The 18403-nt window shown below is 39.5% G+C and overlaps 1 protein-coding gene across 1 annotated transcript in view; it reads left to right on the top strand.

The window, feature by feature from the left end:
• Positions 1 to 18403, top strand: part of LOC104569999 (von Willebrand factor D and EGF domain-containing protein) — a 160654-nt gene that overhangs the window by 113980 nt on the left and 28271 nt on the right. Inside the window, exons 21-22 of the mRNA XM_088521813.1 lie at positions 7943 to 8845; positions 18258 to 18353. Of these exons, the coding sequence (XP_088377939.1) occupies positions 7943 to 8845; positions 18258 to 18353 (999 nt within the window). The remainder of the gene's footprint in view (positions 1 to 7942; positions 8846 to 18257; positions 18354 to 18403) is intronic.

Below are 18403 nucleotides of genomic sequence, written 5' to 3'. Positions count from 1 at the left end.
TTTTCTCTTATAGCATTAAACAGAAGTAAAACATACTGCCAATTCCTGAATCAAAAATATAATTTATTTTTATGAACTCTATCTTAATGGTCTCTTTACAGCTGTTGAAATAACACAGTCGCAGACTCAAAAATCAGCTGGAGAAGGTAGAACACAAAGACGAGAGATAAAACCTTAGATCTGAAAGACGGACAAAAGCTAATTAAAGGAAGGGCTTTAAAAAGGTTACGAGGGAGTTAAGTGGGTGATCCACAGGGTACCGAAATGGAGCGGTAGTTCTGCACTTGCCGTTGCGTTAGCTGAGGAGTTCACGTGACAACACAGGAAGAGCACGGCCAAAGGCTGCAGGAGAGTGTGGTTCAGACCCCACAGATATAGGGAACATGGAAGAAAACTCTTATCACAGGCACGGGCTGGGGCAAGTCTCTTGGGAGAGGGCTAGAGCACATCTAACGCTCTTCGTTAGAGCACAGCTTGTTTATAAATTTCCACATAAAATCCCAATAAGATACGGATAAGGAAAAGTTCCAAAGTCCTTGTGTGCTGTGCATGCTGGCATCTCCGCCATCTACAAGTCTCACACCAATTTTTACAAATGCAATCTCTGGTGACTGACTTCGAAATTCCTATGGATAACTTACAGGAAACATCACATTTTTTTTTTAAAGAGTCTGCAAACAAAGACCATAAACTACATTATTTTCATCAAAGGCTTTTTTTTCTATAAAGTTATCTTTGTGTCCTTCTCCGTCTTGAAAAGTCCTTGCCCTTTTGCTTGTATCTGATCTATTGGCCCATGAATTGCACTGAGAGCTCATGGATACTTCCTTGGAATGCAGGTCTGTACATTATGTGAAGTACCATGTGTTAAGATGAGTTGCATATTAAAATCTTTTCTGTTGTATTCAAAATTGAATCTCCTTCTGGAAATTTAGCTTATCAAGCTTCACACTACCCTTATCTACTCAGGACACATAAAAAGGAATTGGTCACTTAAAGGCTGAGGAGAATATCTGGTTAAAAGGAATCTAAACTGAGGCAGAATTAATACTCAAATCTTTGCATTTTTAGATTTTCTTAATCCCTACATTATGATGCTTTGTACTGAAAAGGGTTTATGAATAATCTTTCTTATAAGGAAATGGCTACATCCAAACAAAACCTTTCTAATGCATTGCTTGGGATTTCTTATGTATTAAAGGGATCATGGTAAGTATTCCTCAACTACTTCAAAAAATGTTCTCTGACATGTAGTCAGTAATATCATTGCTACATTAATGATGTTTGCTTCATGACTGAGCATCTTAGAATCTTTGATCTAATTTTGCTTAAACATTTCAATTAATGACTTAAAATGTCAATTATGTTACCCTGAGAAATTTATATTTGAAAAAATACACACAAATGAACTGTAGATTGATGCAAAGAAACATGCAGAGCTTTTAATGAGGGATCAGTAAACAGATTGTCTCCTTTTGATATTTTCTTGTTTACTCACACAGGATTTCAACATCCAGAACTGGAAAAGTACGGCCTTGATCAGAGAGTCTAATCCCCATTGCTACAAGCAGACACAATAAACACATTTATCAGTCTCCATCTTATAATAAGCCGGACTTCTTGTTTTCACTCCTTCACTGCAAGAAATGTCTAAAATATCACTCTTCTGGCAGCTGGGAGCTTTTGAAAATTTCCAGCGAAAAGAAATACATTTTTCATTCATAGCTAATCTATTCATGATAAACTTGTTCTTCTGATTTAATCAGTTCAATTCAACTGTTCAGTTAAACACTCTTTCCTTCCTTGATATTTTGTCTCTCTTCCCTTTTCTGCCGACTCTCCCTGAATATTCATAGAAAGCAATCTTGTTCCCTTCTGACATACTTCTTTTTTTTTCTTGGTATAACAAGATATCCTTTAATTGTGTCTCTTTCATATTTTCATTGCCATGATCGTGCTCCAATTTGAGATCATCTTTCTTGTCAAGTGACCAGAAATGGCTAATTCTTTCTGTATTCTTCTATTTTTACTACTATGCCTGACCTATCCCAGAACCATTTGCCTTTTTCATAGCATACAAGTAGCTCAGAATCACCTTGTGATTAACAAACATAGTCATGTCTTTTTTTGCTGCTACCATTTCCATTCTTCTGTTGATTCATATCTAGAGTTTGCCAAGTTCCACTATAGTACTTCACCTTTCAGCACCTGCTCCATGGGCTACAGGCTACTGTCTTTAAAAACAGCAGCACTTGACTCACCATGATGTTTACATTGGCTTTGTTTATGTAGGTTTAGTTAAATCCAAACCAACAGAGGGGAAAGTTTCTGCAAAACTGACCCCACAATTCCATGAAGTGGATATCCAAACAGAGTCCAGTACCACACAGCCAAACCCTCTTTGATTCCTTATGATTGCCTCTTCACAGAAGACTTTGATGCAAGAGCGCAAGCTCGAACACTGTCTGGCTCTATTACCTTTCTTTGCATCAGTTCTCTAGTTTGGGTGAAATCAGGATAGTAAAAAATCACATCCAAATAGTTGAATGAGAATTTTACTTCCTGTCCCTGCTGCAGGCATCTGAAGAATTTTGCCAGGCATGACTAATCCTAGAAATTTCAGACTACCTACCGCATGATCTAGTTCCTACAGTGTGAATGTTTCTCTGTGTTTCTCCACCCCTACATGCAGTATAACACGCCATAGCCTCTGTTGTACGGTAAGCAGAGTCCTTTAAAGTTATGAGGACTTTGAGGACTAACTAAAGTTATGAGAATACTACTGCAAACTTCAAAGTTGACTATTTAGGTAATTTGAAGGGGGAAGGTTCCAGGTGTCTGTAAATGATCATCAATTAAATGATCACAGCTGATAAAATACACAGAAGTAGACACAAGAATAGCTTCATTTGTTGACGTTTCTGGCAATTATTTGTTCTGAATACGGAGATGAACTGGCTGTAGATCCAAGGTTTTCTCCTTCACAAAAGCCTTGTGATAGAGCAGTATGATTTTGTATTTCATAGACAGAAAACAAATTTGCATTGCAAATTATGAACAGTTTTAAAGAATTGTGTGTGTACAGCTGCAGCCACATTTGACAAACAAGACAATGTGAAGCACAGGAAGGAACTGTTATAATCAAAAGCTGCTTGGTAATGCAGACTCCTTAGAATATTCATTATTGTTCATGATTTTGTTAAGTCAACAGGGAAGAAAAGTTGCACAGGTAGCAATATCAGCAACACAACCTCATTTTCCATGAGGCTGAGACATAGCTCAGGGAGGGTGAACTAGATGTTCACCTTTTAATTCCATCATTAAAGCAACAAGTGAGTAAACTTAATGATCACAGAAGTGAGGGTCTGAGAACAGAGATTTTACTGAGATTGAATACGCCTCTGCAGATGGAAACACTCATGCAATTGCTTTGCTCATGCGTTGCTGAATCTGGAGTTAAGGCATATTAAAGCTACAAGCAGTCTAGCTGTGCTAGGACAGCATGAACTAAATAGGCTATTTTGTTTATTCTACCTGTCTGAACAAAGCCAGTGGTTTCCATGTGGCTCCTCGACCTTTTTGATTTCTGAATTCCAGACAGACCTGGGCATCTCTTAGATGAAAGATATTATTGGTATTCTCTCTTTTCCCACTTTTCAAACTGGAGATTAACTTCTGGATGTGTTTACTTAGATTGTGTTCTGTGTTCCTAAACTGTAACAATACATTTGATTTTTCAGTTTTTGACATCAAAAACAGCCAAATAATCCTCATCTCTGACACTATTATTTAAATTAATAATAATATGCCAATCCTAGTTACTCCTTAAAAACACTTCTGTTTCTGCAAAAGCAAGCCTGGAAATAGATCCTGTGTAAAGCCCAGGAGGTCAAAATCTACCTCAGTTAAACGAGTTGAGTGATTTTTTGCAGTTGGATATTCAGAGAGTTACTGCTTGATCATAAGGGGAAGGACTTCGATCACTGGGATGTTCAATCCGTTTAGGCGCTGTTTGAATGTGAGGAAATTCAGGATGCTTAAGAGCAAGAAGGGAGAATCAAAGCCAATATTCCTGAATAGCTGGTAAAAGGAAGATGTAGGGTATACTTGGATAGCTAGGCAGATTAAGGCAGATTAAGAGTTGATGGAAAAACAGAAGTTCCCTAGGACCTGCTAATGACAGCTACTCAGTTTCCCCTCTCTCACCAAGTAAATATATATATATATATATATATATATATATATATATATATATATATATATGTGGAACAGTAGAGAGCTAAATGGAATGATCCCTAATACTTTAGTAACAAGACTTCTTAGACCAGTATAATTTTTCTGTTCTCTCTTGACATTTTAAATAAGATATATGTGCTGGTAGATGTTTCAAATTTTAAATGATGACCTACATAGTGTAATATGTCAGAAGAGCATTCCTCTGTCGACATTCTTCTGAATGAGAAATGTGCTACACAGCATGTACTACTAAATGTTAATAGCTCTAAAGCTACACAAATTGTAAATTTATTGAATTGTGTTAATAATGAGATGAATTCTCAAACTACTCACAGCATTCTGAAATGGGTGTAACCTGAGCAGAATTAAAGGTGCCCTAATATCCTGAACTGACAGGAAAAAGTGACCATGGCCAGGAGATCTCAGTAAAGAGAACAAACCATTCTCCAGCTGCAGAGTAGATTGGTTTAGGGTGTTTGACTGAAGGACAAGGCAACACCTTGACTACAGTACACATATGGTCATATTCTTCTAGTGCCTTCCTCATGTGAGTACATGAAAAAGTTACACAAAAGAGAGAAAATATACTTGATTTTTTTCCCTGTGTTTCAGTGTTGTTATCTCACCCAGCATTTAAGAGCCTGGCAAGTGTCTCTGCTCTTTTTGTGACCTGCTGTTTGCATTAGCTTATGTGGTCATTTTATAACTTTCAGAATTACCATGAATCTCTTCAACTAGGGATAGCAAGTAAGCTCACTAGAAAATGCAGTTCAGGTGAGGGAAGGAATCAGAATCTGCTGTGCCTCCCCAGCACTGTGATGGCTTTGGAAGCATGAGCAGGTATTGCCCACGATGACCTTGATTCATGAGCTCAGCACCGGTGGCACATGGTGTCAGGCGAGCAGAAGGCTAAGGCCTTCTAATGAAGGGGGATTCCAGCCCCGTGCAGCGCACTCGTGGTGAGTTAGATGAGGGGTGTTAAGCACCCTGTCTCTGAAACCTGGCCTCTGTCACCCTTGTTCTAATCATGCCCAGATAGAGAGGCAAGAGCAGAATCCATCCTCTCCAGGCCTGATCCCTCCCTGCGCTCCGCGGTGCTTCCAGCGCTGCGGCTCCATCCATACGGACAGTGCTCCTGCCGTGCACAGCTGGAGCAAAGCATCAGCTTCTCAGTCACTTATCTACTTCTGTGAAAAATAAACTCAGTTGTTCCACTGCTCCACATTTCCCAGTTAATATAGAAAGAAATACTGACAGGTAGTAAAAATGTATTTTTGTACTGTCATATAACCTTGAGCACTTCGCCTTGTCATTTTTTTGTTATTTTCATCCTGTCCAATATGTAATCACACAGAGCAAACCAGATTCACACAATCACACTTCTGCATTGATAATGGGTTATACATCTGAAGATATTGATCGACTGCAAGGAAAATAAATTGAAGTAATACAGGATTTGAGAAAGCTGCTGACTACAGATAGCTGGATCTGCAATCTTTTAGTATACTTCTTTGTTTTAGCTTATTTAGAAACCAGGAAAACTGCAGAAGGAAATTTTCAGCTATTCTAGAAAATTTCTGTCCTATTCTAATCCTAACTAGATTGCACTGTAGTACTATTAGAAAATATCTGAAGAAATGATGGCTGTGAGGACACCAAAACAGACAGACTTGAATGATGCCAGTGTTCCCATGACAGCATCTTACAGCCTTTGGTGGCCAGTGAAAAGTGCAGGATGAGGAATCTTAATCAGTACGTATCATAAGGAGCAAACAACCAAAACACATCATTGCTGTTCACTGATAGCTCTGTTAGAGGTGTCAAAAACTGCATCATCATAGGTATACTCCAAAAACAGTGCTTTCCACCCTTATAGAGAAGGCTGCAGCTTATCTGAAGAATGAGTACACTGCATCTCTCTCACCTGATCAGGAAACAGAAGATTTTCCTTTCTTGTTTTTGTCAGTATGATCCCTTTGATAGTAAAATTTAGTTAGAAAAGAAAAAAAAACTCATCTGAATAGGATACGATGGAATCAGTTCGAAGCTATAATTAGGGCTCATTTTGAAAATGTGTCAGGAGGTGACTCAGCTCTCCACTGTCACTGCTGTTCATTCTTGTCCCTGAGCTGATTTTTCTAAAGGCAGCAATAATCATCTGTTACTTGCAACTTTCTGTGGGGATATTTCTTTCATTTTTCTTTCTCTCATTCATTTTTAAAAACCCTTTGACATATCGCATCTTCTCATGCTCTTATTCTTGATGTCCTTCCTGCTTTTCCTATCTCCCTTCTTCCACTCTATGCTCCTCATCATTCATGGAGGTTAAAATCTGATGTGCTGATGTTCATAGTTTGATCTGGTACCACCATATAACTCTAGAACATGATGCTTCAGGGCAATAAAAATCCACCAGCCTGCAGAAGAGTGATGCTTACAGGCCAGATAAACATAGCTGTGGACACCAGGATTTCCTTTGATCTGGTGAACGCTCTAACTTTCTTTTTGACCTCTGCCAAGTCTCTTCATCTTGTTCCTTGCTAACTGGGGCTAATTTCTATAACAAAAGGAGTTTTTCCAAAAGTGATTAATATTTACATTTAAAAGGTAAATGTACACCTCGCATTGAGTCAATCCTAAAACCAAGTGAGGTTTTTGTGTACAGGATCCAATATATTCCATTTCCGATGGAGTGAGTGTGCCAGGACTGGTTAAAAATAGCTTCTTCCATTCATTAAAGCCAGCAGATGGCCATTAATCTTCCTGAAAGTATTGATTCAAACTAGTCGTCTCCACTTTCAGGGCCCTTCACAGACTACCCTCTCTCCATCTATCATCTCTCCCAGCACAGCTGAGGAGGCGGCCGGCCGTGCCACGAGCGGCTGACGGATCCAACCAGCCGCCTCTCCGACACGTTGCCCCTCGCGTCTGGAGGGAGCTGCGCGCAGCATTGACAACGCTCCTCCACTGCTCTCCTTTCAAACTCTCCCATGCCGTAAGGACTACAAAACTTAGTTTTACACTAGCTTGATGGGACTGCAGCCTGCCTAGGACGTGCTCTTGCGAAAGGCTGTCTTATCATTTCTTTACTTCTCCATCGTTGATATCTCTCTGTCCCAAACCGCAACATCTTGTCTTATCCCGGATTGCACTGGGCGCCATCCAGCAGAACGCTTCCCAGTGTGCTGCTGCAATCTATGCAGCTAATGAGGAATAATTATTAGCCCAGGTGGCCAAGAACTGTAGGGTGCACCACAAAATGGTGCACAGTGCCAAAATTCATGGGCAAGAACAGGCCAAAAGTAGCAAGCCTGCACGCCAAGTGTTTTGGCCTGCCTGCAGTTCATCCCTGCAAACTCAGTGCTGCTGCTCAAAGAGAAAAGCCTGACATTCACTGAGACTTACCGGTTTAGGCTCAATATTAAGCTAACATAAATAGATTTCATCTAGATCATGAAGAGTCATCCTCTAAGCTGCTGTATTCTAGTTCCCTGTGCACCAATTCTATTGATACCCACAGCCTAAAAACTGTGTTCTTTCTGTACCTGTTGGAATAGATGTGACTCTATCATATATGATAAATAAACTCTTTTACATCTAGAATTGAGAGTCTGTTGTTTGTTTATAAGCTATGGATTCACTGAGGTTCCTTTAAAACTCTAGACCCGCATATTTGACTAATATATTTATGTCCCTTCTGCTCTAGTTCCAGGATCTTCCCAAAGCCACATGGATATTGCTGAAAGAAACAGTGATGATGCTGCAGGCTCTCACCAGGAAGATGCTTTACAGATACCAAGAAATATTTACTCCCTTCTTTCCCATACCCAAATTCCAAGACAAGAAGCTACATATTTTCTGGGAAGAAACCCCACACTCATTAGCACTCCATCCCTTACAATAAAAAGGAAGTTTTCCCAGGCTCAGACATTATCAACAAAAAGAAGTGACAAGGAGTCCATATTGCCTGAGAAACAGATTTTTCTTGAAAAAATAAAAATGAGTGGTGACACACATACTTTCCTTCCACACAAGGAACGAGAGGCCAAAGTAGCAGCTGTCATTATGACTACCCAAACGCCTCTTCATTTTAAACAAAGTAAAGCAGTTACAATACGGACGGTCTCGTCTCATCTCAAGACAAACTCAAGTTCGTTCTCTACGAGCCCCCACGCTGTTCAGCGGATTCACCCCAAACACGGCTATTCCCTTAGGAAGTGGCTCAGCAGGGTCACGGTCTCAAAGACGGAGCCATCCCGAGATTTTGGAACAGAGCAGCAGAGAACATCCCCTTTGGCATCACCCCTTCCTTCCTCACCTCATTTAACAGCTTCTTCTTTTGATTCAGCTCCTCCACGTGCAAACCCGCCATTCCGGCCTCTTTTCCGAACAAGGCTTCTAGCACAGACCACAGCAATCAGAAAAGCACAAGATATAGCAAGCGACCAGCTGGAACTACCAAAACCCACCCGTGGGACTCAACACCAGGATGCCTTTTGTGCAAATACCCCGTGCTTCGCCGGCGTGAAGTGTGAGCCAGCCAAAGACGGAGCTTTTAAATGCGGGCCCTGTCCTCCTGGCTACAGCGGTAATGGGACTGCATGTGAAGGTAAGAAGAATCCCTTCTAAAATCCTTTTATAATTTCAAATTTAATCATTACCCAATATAATGATTTGTAATCAAATGCTGGAGACAGTTTGCCAGGTGCAAATTGTACTTGTTTTTAAAGTTAGTTATATTTTAAAAGAGCAGACTAACTTCTATAACTCAAGGAAAGTTATTTCTGCTTACAAAGTGGCACACTTATTTGATAATATCTAATCTATTAAAAGCAGAGACAGATTGTGATCTTACTTTCCCTTCCTTAAGGCCAGATTCACTCTACTGAAGTCATTATATTTGAAACCACATAAAACTTCTGAAGAAAAGAATAAAATTGACTCCATTTGTCTATGCGTATTCTAGGAAAATCTAACTGTTCTTCTATCACAAAAAATACTTTAAATATCTAATACTCTAAACACAAAAACAAACCTGTCATCTGAAATGCATAGCACCAGAAGGGTATAATCCACATTTTTTAAACAATGAATTCCCTGACTTAGTTGTCATTAATTATACCTTTTTGTTGAAATTCCCATGATAATTTTATATCTTAATTGGTCTTTCACTGTTAATAACACAGCACAAAAGTGTTTGCATCATCTATTTAATTCTGTTTTGCATATGGTTCCTCGTGTTCCACCCCCACAGAGCACAGTTTGAGCTGTTGGGGCTGTGTGATGCACTGTGCACTGCAGGATCTCCCTGATACCAGCCAATCTTTGGTGAGAGTTTTAAAGCCTCTTGTACTACAGCAGCCCTTGATGCCCAGGGCAGATCTGGGGATATAGCACAAAAGACTTAAGAAAAGGTTACTGTAATGTAGGGTGCTACAATTTGCACGCTTCCAAAATGTGCCTTTTAAAGAGCTTAAGGCAGATGGGCATGTGAAGGTCCCTGTCTTTGACCCCTACCTTACACCTGGAGCTGGGGAAGTAAAAAGCTTCCCCAAGTCTTGGCAAATCCAAAGCAAGTTTGGCTGCAGTATGGCCACCTTGCAAACACCAGGCCTATGTACACATCTGTATTTACAAATGTGGGCATATGGGTGCTCTGTGTAAAAAAACATATTTAGTATGACAAATCTAGTACTTACAATGTAGCTCTGCCTTCTACTGTCTCACAAGATATTTTCCTCCATTACTGGTATTACTGAAAATGTCTCTGGAAGGTCCACAAGATGAAGTACTTTTTTGCCAACATCATTCACTGTCTCCGGGTTTGGCTACCTAAGACACAAACATCATTTTTGTTGTTTGAGGAAAGACTAAGAGAGCTGGGCCTGTTTAGTCTGGAGAAAAGAAGGCTCAGAGGAGATTTGATCAACATGTTCGAGTGCCTGAGAAGTGATTGTAGGGAGAATGGGGCAGGCTCTTCTCTGTGGTGGCCGGTGACAGGACGGCAATTAACGGGTGTAAGTTGAAACACAGGAAGTTCCACCTCCACGCATAAGGAAGAGCTTCTTTTCTGTGAGGGTGACAGAGCCCTGGCACAGGCTGCACAGAGAGGCTGTGGAGTCTCCTTCTCTGGAGATCTTCAAAACCCACCTGGATGCCACCCTGTGCCATGTGCTCTGGGTGTCCCTGCGTGTGCAGGGGGATTGGAGCAGATGATCTCTAGAGGTCCCTTCCAACCTCAAACATTCTGTGATTCTGTGACCATGTGCAGCATCACCTGGCTAAGCCTGTCTGCTCCGTGGTTCTACTTCATCACAAGTCCCTCTGTGCACCTGCCTGTCCATGTCCTGAAACACGGCCCAAAACGTCTCCACCATCGGACTATGAGAGGAACATCCCTTGCACATCTGGCTATTCACGTCTCTTCCCATGTCAGAGAGCTGATTCATCCTGACAGGACGTAGGAAGATGAGGATAATTCCTTGCTATAAGGACTGCCATAACCTCTGTTATTAGCACCAGACAATACAGGCACAATTGCACAGATTTCCCTCGAAACAGCAATATTGTCTAAGAAGAGAGATCAGAAGATCACTAAGAAGTGGTCAGATGAGACCAAACCTTCTGAAATCTTTAAGCTTTGATGCAACATCCATGGCGAGTGAGCAAAAGTGCTGGCAGGCTCAGATACTTTGTTGGGAGCTGTCACCACTGTAGTTGACACTGAAATTCATTGATCTAGAAGAAACTGCCCAGCAACAGCAAGGTTTACTACTTGTACAGCTTGGGGGAATGTGACCTTTGTTTAATAAGAGTGTCTGAATGATATTTATCTTGAGCCAAAAACGTAGATTTTTTCATTAATTGTGCAGGTTCCAAATCAGGCTGGGGAAAAAAAAAGCTTCCTGAAAATGAATTTCTCCCCTAAACTAAATCAGATCAAATTTTATTTCTGTAATATCCATATGACTTTGGACAGTCCCTTACTCGCCCTCTTTGGATGAAATTAGAAGTATCTTCCCTCTACTCTGCCTTCCTTTTATTAAAAACAGAGTCCAAGTTGGAACAGACCTCTGGGGAGCATCTGGTTCAATCTACTGCCTCCTTTTGGAAGAATACAGATAGATTTCATTGTATCTGGCATACACTTAGCCATCTAAACTGAAATACTTTCAGCAGCTCTTAGAAATCTCTGTTTAGACCACTGCCTTATTTACCAACAATGTCACAGTATGTAAGAACTAGGACCTTGCTTCTACCCGTCTTGCTTTGGCTTAACAAACATCACAGACTCTTAACTCTCCTACACTTTCTGGCATCAGCTAATTATGCTGCAGATGAACTGAGATGAAGTAGCTTCCTCAAGGCCCAACTCATCACCTCCCTGCCCTTTCCTACAGCCGGTCCAGTCTGCAGTTTATAAAAGCCTCCCTGCCGTGAAGTCAATATTATCATTTATTAGAGACCTAATGTTAAGAGTAGTCTGTGTGCAAGGCCTCAAAACACATCAGTTCAGGGGAGTATTTTGGAGAGAGGCATTATCACCTACCCACAATAGAAAAAAAGTAAATGGGGGAAGTAGGGCCTCCAGTAGTCTAGTGGATTCTCTTGCTTTTTTTCCTCCTGCTTGCTTGCCTTTATGGAATAAACTTAGCTAAGTGTTCCCTAGTGACGAGGGAGGTTGCTAGGTGGACCCATCCTCTCCCCTCTAAGTGTTCCTTTCAAGGATATATACCATAAAACCAATACATCATGATGATACACTTTTAGCAGTTTTACAGGACAGCGCCTTTCACTTTCCAAAGTGCACTGCAAAAGTGTCACACTCCTTCAGCGAGCTTTCCTTGAGCTTTATATTTTTCAGTTCACTATGCCAATCATTTTTTTTTAAAAAAAGCAAAACACTATAATAGCTTATAACAGGGCTGTTTTCATAATGTTTCTTATACTCTGTCTAATACATTAAAAGTGGAATGCGTTACAAACACATCCTTACATAGCATTAGAAGCTCTAATGCTATGAAATATTTGCTAGGATGTTGTTGGGGGGCCAACAACCTTAGAGTAATTATTCCTGATCTTGCTTCCATTCTTCTCTCTACTACAGGGATGCTTGTGTTTCCAAAGACACTGTATCCACTATATGAGGAAAAAAAAGGAAAAAATACTGTCTTTTCCCCGGGTGCTTTTTTTTTTTCAACCAGGGTCTGCGCATATGTTACTGTCTGAGAGCAGCTGTTACACTTCTTGGGTTCCTTAGGGTTCCCTGAGGTGGAACATGTCCTTTCCGTTCTGTAACAGTTGACGCTAACAAAAGCTTCTGCTCTGGGTGTTTTTATTGTGCCCTAAATCTAACTAAGAGCCCTAAACCTGAAGATTGAAGAAAAACGAGAATTTAAAACAAATTCCTAGTCATGGATTTGATTTACCTAATTCCAAGTTTGGTAAAAAGGGAGTTAAGGTTACTAAAACTATACAATTAAAAAGTCAATGACTCATTTCTATAAAATATAGGCAATTGTGTAAAATTCTCTTGGATTAGATGATAGCTAAAATGTATTATCTGTTTTTTTTTTTTTTTTAGTAGTCATAATAATTCCTCGGAATTCCTATGAAGAATAAAGTCTTGTTATTCTAGAAACCGGTATTTTCTTTAAAATGTGATGGCTGTAGAATTCTGGCATATTTTGCTATTTTCTGAGCAGAGGGAAATCTTCTCCAGAATGGTGGTAGTCATGCTTTCTGCTCAAGCAATGAAAACACAGCATTGCCTTGACATACAAACCAAGTAATTTTCAAATCAACTGGAAAGACAGAGTAGTTGGGAATGGGTTGTGATCTCAGGATGCACAGCTGGATGAGACAAATGAAAAAATCAGGTGGCTGCATTAGACTCATGGCATTTTTACACAGCCTATTAGACCACAGCAGATGAAAAGCTCATCCCCCCATCGCCAACAGCTACCAAGAGCAGATGATCAACCAGGTATGAGAAAAATAAGAGGACACTGTTCAGAAGGGTCTCGCAGCAACATATGGATCATGGGCTTCAGAGCAGAAGTCTTTGTAGGTAATCTCTCTCTATATATATTTCTTCTGCAACTTCTTCCAAATGATTTTTGAACCCATATAAATTTCTTTTGCCCCCAGTAACACCAATGAGCTGCACAACTGAACTATGTGCTATTTAGAGGATTACCTCCTTCCTTTAAACTATCTGCCTGCTAGCTTTACATCTTCCCCTTTTGTACTGAGAGAGCAAAGCAATTGTACCCTATTCAACTTTTCCAGGCCACTCGTGATTTTGTATTTTCATATCCTATACCCTGCAAGTGATTTGGCTGTCTCTGTTCTTTTTCTCTATTCTTCTTCAGCTTCCAAAATTTTCTTGTTCTTACGCAACTCTGGTTGTCCCTCTCACTTTTTTTTTTCCCTATATCTTTTCCAATTTTACTATATCTCTTCCAAGCTGCAGGAGTCAGAACTGAACATGGTATTTGAGATGCAGCTCACCATGGATATAGGTCGTAATAATGTCTGGCATTTCGTGCTCTGTTCCTTTCCTAACAGATCCTTAAATTCTATTTGCTTTTTTTGACTGCAGATGAGCACTCAGCTGACATTTCACCAAAAAAAAAAAAAAAGCCCATTAATACAGCCTCAGTAGAACTGTTGTCTGCAGTTTTATTCCCAATTTATCCAGTCAAATTAATCTAGTTCATTTTCTATTTGATATGATGGTATTTATTTCATAACTGGGCTCTGGACTGCTGGACTATTTAAGTAAGCACAAGTAATTTTAACTGCACTAATAAATGAAATACAGGCCTGCCTAGAAGACCAGCATGGGATATACACAGTGCAGCATAATGGAGCAACACATAAGCTATTTTTCTGTCTTTGAGTGGCATAAGCCTCAGTGTAAAACAAAACTTGTGCCTCATTTAATTAGGTGATTACTTTGCATGTGTTCTTTAATGTCTGCAGCTTAGTTCCTTGATTTATCCACAGCAGTCTGTCAAAATCCACATGGAAGGGACATGGAATATACAACTCCCAATACATGTTGCTGAAAAACAAAATGGTTGGCCAGACCTGCCAGGTCTGCCCGACTTCAATTTGATTGTAGGAATCGTCACCTGCTCCCATTTCCTCTCTTAATGCATACTTTGCTGTCATCTAAGGAGAACCACGTTGATGCTTGGCAGCGAGCCTACCTCTGTACCTAGACACCTCCAGATACAAGCGGGTAATTAGAGGCACTGGCAAGAACAGACACTAAATGAAATAAGGCACTAAACTTCCACTGATCTTTATTGACTTGCCAATCTGATGCTACATAACATCACTACTTTGTGGCCTAAGTAGTATAAGATATTTATTCAGGATGACTCTTCCACATAGTGGAACAATTGTTCAAATCCGAGGACCAAATACATTCCTAGAGCAAATACGAGAGATACATATGTAGGAGGGTCATACATCTCATCTTTAATAGTGCACAGACATCTCTACGTGCTGCACTTTTTTTTCAGTTTCCTTTGACTGGGTAAAGCCATCAGGGCAAGGGTGGATTTCAGTCCTTCCTACCTTTCCTTTCTCTTGTGTTGGGAGACTGAACGTTTCAGTGACTTGCTGGAGTGAAAACAGGACTGGGTCTATCCAGGACGTCACACACTAGACTGCATAGCCAGTTTATTCGCTGTTGAGACATTAAGCAGCACGTCTGTCCTGCAGCCACTTGCTGATCATGATATCAAAAGCAAAGGAAACAACACGGCATGTATTTCTGAGCACCCCCAAAGTTATCATGGAGAAACCTATAAAAAGTGAATGATCTCATCTTAAAATAAAAAAATGCACACAACGAAAGTATTTTAACGGAAAAAAAAAATAGTAGTTTCAGGGTATTTTCCAAAAAGCACTTTCAAAGAAAACAATAATGGACTTCTCAATTTCTCATCTCCTGATTTTAAATTATAAACATAAACATACATATATTTGACAGGAAGATTGACCATTTGCGGCAATGCTTTTCTCTTTACTGCTATTTTATACCATCCAAAAACGTTTTGTATAAAAACCCTGCAATACCTTTGTACAATTTAGTAAATGTTTATGGAAAAAAATGTTTATTCCTGAAGATGAAAGACGGAAGCTTGGAAAAGTATGTGACATAAACAGTATATTTCTATTTCTCAGTAGAGGGAAATGCCTTCTGGGTGAATATTACCCTCCCTCTCTCACTGTAGCCAGAGTGTTCAGCTTTTATCTTTTGCTATTCAGCAGTAATAGAATATTTTTAAACATTTTATTATTAAATGTCACAATAAGAGCTAAATATTTTAATATCCAAAATATCATGTTCTTTTCTGACAGTTTAGATGTAACTCACAATGTATAAAGGCCAGGTGGAAAGTAGTCTATTCAGTCGGACACATTCATTTAATGAGTTACCTACAAACATCTTGAAATAAAGAATATATCTGAATGTCACTGTGCTTGGCTCAACACTTGGGCATCTGGAGGTTTTATGTGACCATCTTACTACAGGAAAGAGAATCACATTTCATGTACTTCAAAAGGAGAGGTGTATTTATCCCAGTCATTGCATCTGTGGAGAGAATGGCACCTAATTCTACCTAGTGTTAAATTCTGATTGTTAATATATATATATAGTTGAAAGCAAGTTTTGTGCTTCTCTAAGCACAGAAAAATGAAGATCTTTCAAACATGCGTCTGTGCAATGGATGGGTCAGTACCCTACGCCCAACGCAGTAAGAAAGACTGTCATTGACGACAGTGAGATCTAGAGCGAGCCACGGTGGGCAAGAAGGAGATTATAAATACAGTGCTTCCATTTAAAAGGAGTAACAAATTTGTTTGAAAACAGATTCAATTTCTTCCCCTCCCTTCCACTTTCCAACTCAACACAGACTGCTACCTATTGCTTGCCCTGCCCGCAGCACCCGCTACTGCAGGGTGAGCCAGAAGATCTTTGGGAACTTTAACACAACTGCCTAAAGGAGTCTAAATCAGATCTATTTAGTTGTCTGGAAAATGGGATTTTTTTTTCCTGATCTACACTTCAAATTTATTCTAGCACATGCTGAAAAGGAAATGTCTAAATGTTATAGCTTACCAAATGAAAACTGAATTTAGCTTAATGTCATTCTCAGCATATATAGTGCAGATCAAAATGTATCTGTTGAGGTTTCTGTTCTCAGACATGTCAAATGCTAAAGTTATATTAATGCTTAATGGAAAATTTCACAGTTGAAAATGATTGCTAACAGGAAATTTAAATACTTAAATACCTGAAGAGCAGATCTAATACCAAATTATTTTTTTAATGTTATTTGTGTCAAAATGGTTTTATTAAAAGGTATCTTCTTGTATCCTGTCTTTTTAGTTGCTGTTAAAAATCTGTGGTGGCTTTCACAATATTTTTGAATAGCAAACTCAATGTGCAATGGCTTTTTGTGAAGTGCAATCACAAGGGGTAGGGAGGCCTTCAATGGATGAACTTCAGTTAAATTTTTTGGTGCCACAAGTATCTGTCCTTCATGTGGTCTATCAATTATGCAGTCCAAAACTGTACTTTCAAAACTTCACAGTTTTAAGAACAAATTGTACCAGGCTTGTTTTTTTCCTCTTGTACTTGAAATGGCACTTTGTTTTGAATCTCTTTGGTTTCTTTCCTTATTATGCATTTTCCTTGGAATAACCTTGCTTAACTTCATACGCATTACAAAAGATACAGTTCTGCCAGTAAAGTCTGCCAAAGTACAGTATTTTTCTCTGCCTTCACATTCCAAGCACACGGATGGGTATTTTTTATTCTGTACCGTACTTGTCAAAAGGCTTACGTGGGAGCCAGCTAACACATGCACCTTGCTCTGCTCCTGTGCACCGTATTTTATGTTTTGGTGGCCTTCCTACAGCAGTTTCTTCTCTCTGATTCTCCTGCATTTCACATACGTAACTTCTTCTTAATAGAGGGTTACAAGTAGAGGCAATAATGATGCAAAACTTTAGATATCTGCCTCATATATATATATATATTTGTACATTTATAATATTTATATACTTATGTATATTGATAACATATACATTTAGCTTCAAGAGGCTAACTCACACAGTTGATGCCCTTAGGGATGTTCTTCCTCAGTCCCTAAAACAGCCTCCAGGTCTGACTCAACTGCCAGAGAAACTGTCTAGTAAGTGTATAGGGTGCTCAAGGAAAACAGCTCCCTAACTTCATCCAGTTGATCAGCTAAGTAATGTGAACCCCCCTACACAGTTCCCTAAATTCAGATTTTTTAACTTTTAAAAGAGATGAGTTTACTGCCGGACTCCTAAAGACCAACATTAAATACAAAGCAGTATCTCCTGCAAAAAAGAAAAGTTTGTAAAGCTTCCAAGTTTATGCAATGCCCCTCCTCGTCTTCCTTCTTCCAAACATGACATTACTTATTGCAATGTGTTGAGAAATCCTCCCCAGCTCTATCTTCAGACTTCACACTGCCTATTAAAAATTTAAACTGTTAGATGTTTGCCATTTTGCTGATTGACTCTATACAGCTCTTTTGTATTCAGAGGAAACACTTCATCTCTGGTTTAGAATAACATCTGACACCTTTTAAGGCTTCCTGAACATGCACAAGGCACATTTGTAGAGAGGGAAGGCCAAGGTATTTTGTATTACAGACTATGTTTGTACTTTCTGCATCCTTGGACTTCCAAAATATGTACTTAAAAGTGTACCCGGTCAGAAGTTAAATAACATGATTATGTTAAAATCATTCCCTTACAGAGAGTTTATGCCAGTTCCTCAGTTTGTGCTGTATTATTAACCTACTTAGATCCTTTAGTCTTTTCCTCAGTAGCCGAACTGCTTATAGGATTAGTGAAATGGCACGTGGGAAGTAGTAGGAATAAGTGTTGTACTCATAACCACAAAGAATGTAATATTTGAACACAATATTTCTCATGTTTTATTTTGCTTGTGCTTCTTGCAGTGCTCTGTGATCCGCCCTGCGAGCACGGAGGAACCTGTGTATCTCAAAACACTTGTTCTTGTGCTTATGGATTTGTTGGTCCTCAATGTGAAACAAGTATGTATGAATACATTGAGGTTTTTCTTTTCATTACATGTCTGAATTTG

The sequence above is a fragment of the Tinamus guttatus genome, unplaced genomic scaffold (genome assembly GCF_059628265.1).
Source record: "Tinamus guttatus ecotype Peru unplaced genomic scaffold, ASM5962826v1 Tinamus_guttatus_pri_ptg000133l, whole genome shotgun sequence".
NCBI classification, from domain to species: Eukaryota; Metazoa; Chordata; class Aves; order Tinamiformes; family Tinamidae; genus Tinamus; species Tinamus guttatus.
This window is presented reverse-complemented; position numbering and strand designations above follow the sequence as displayed.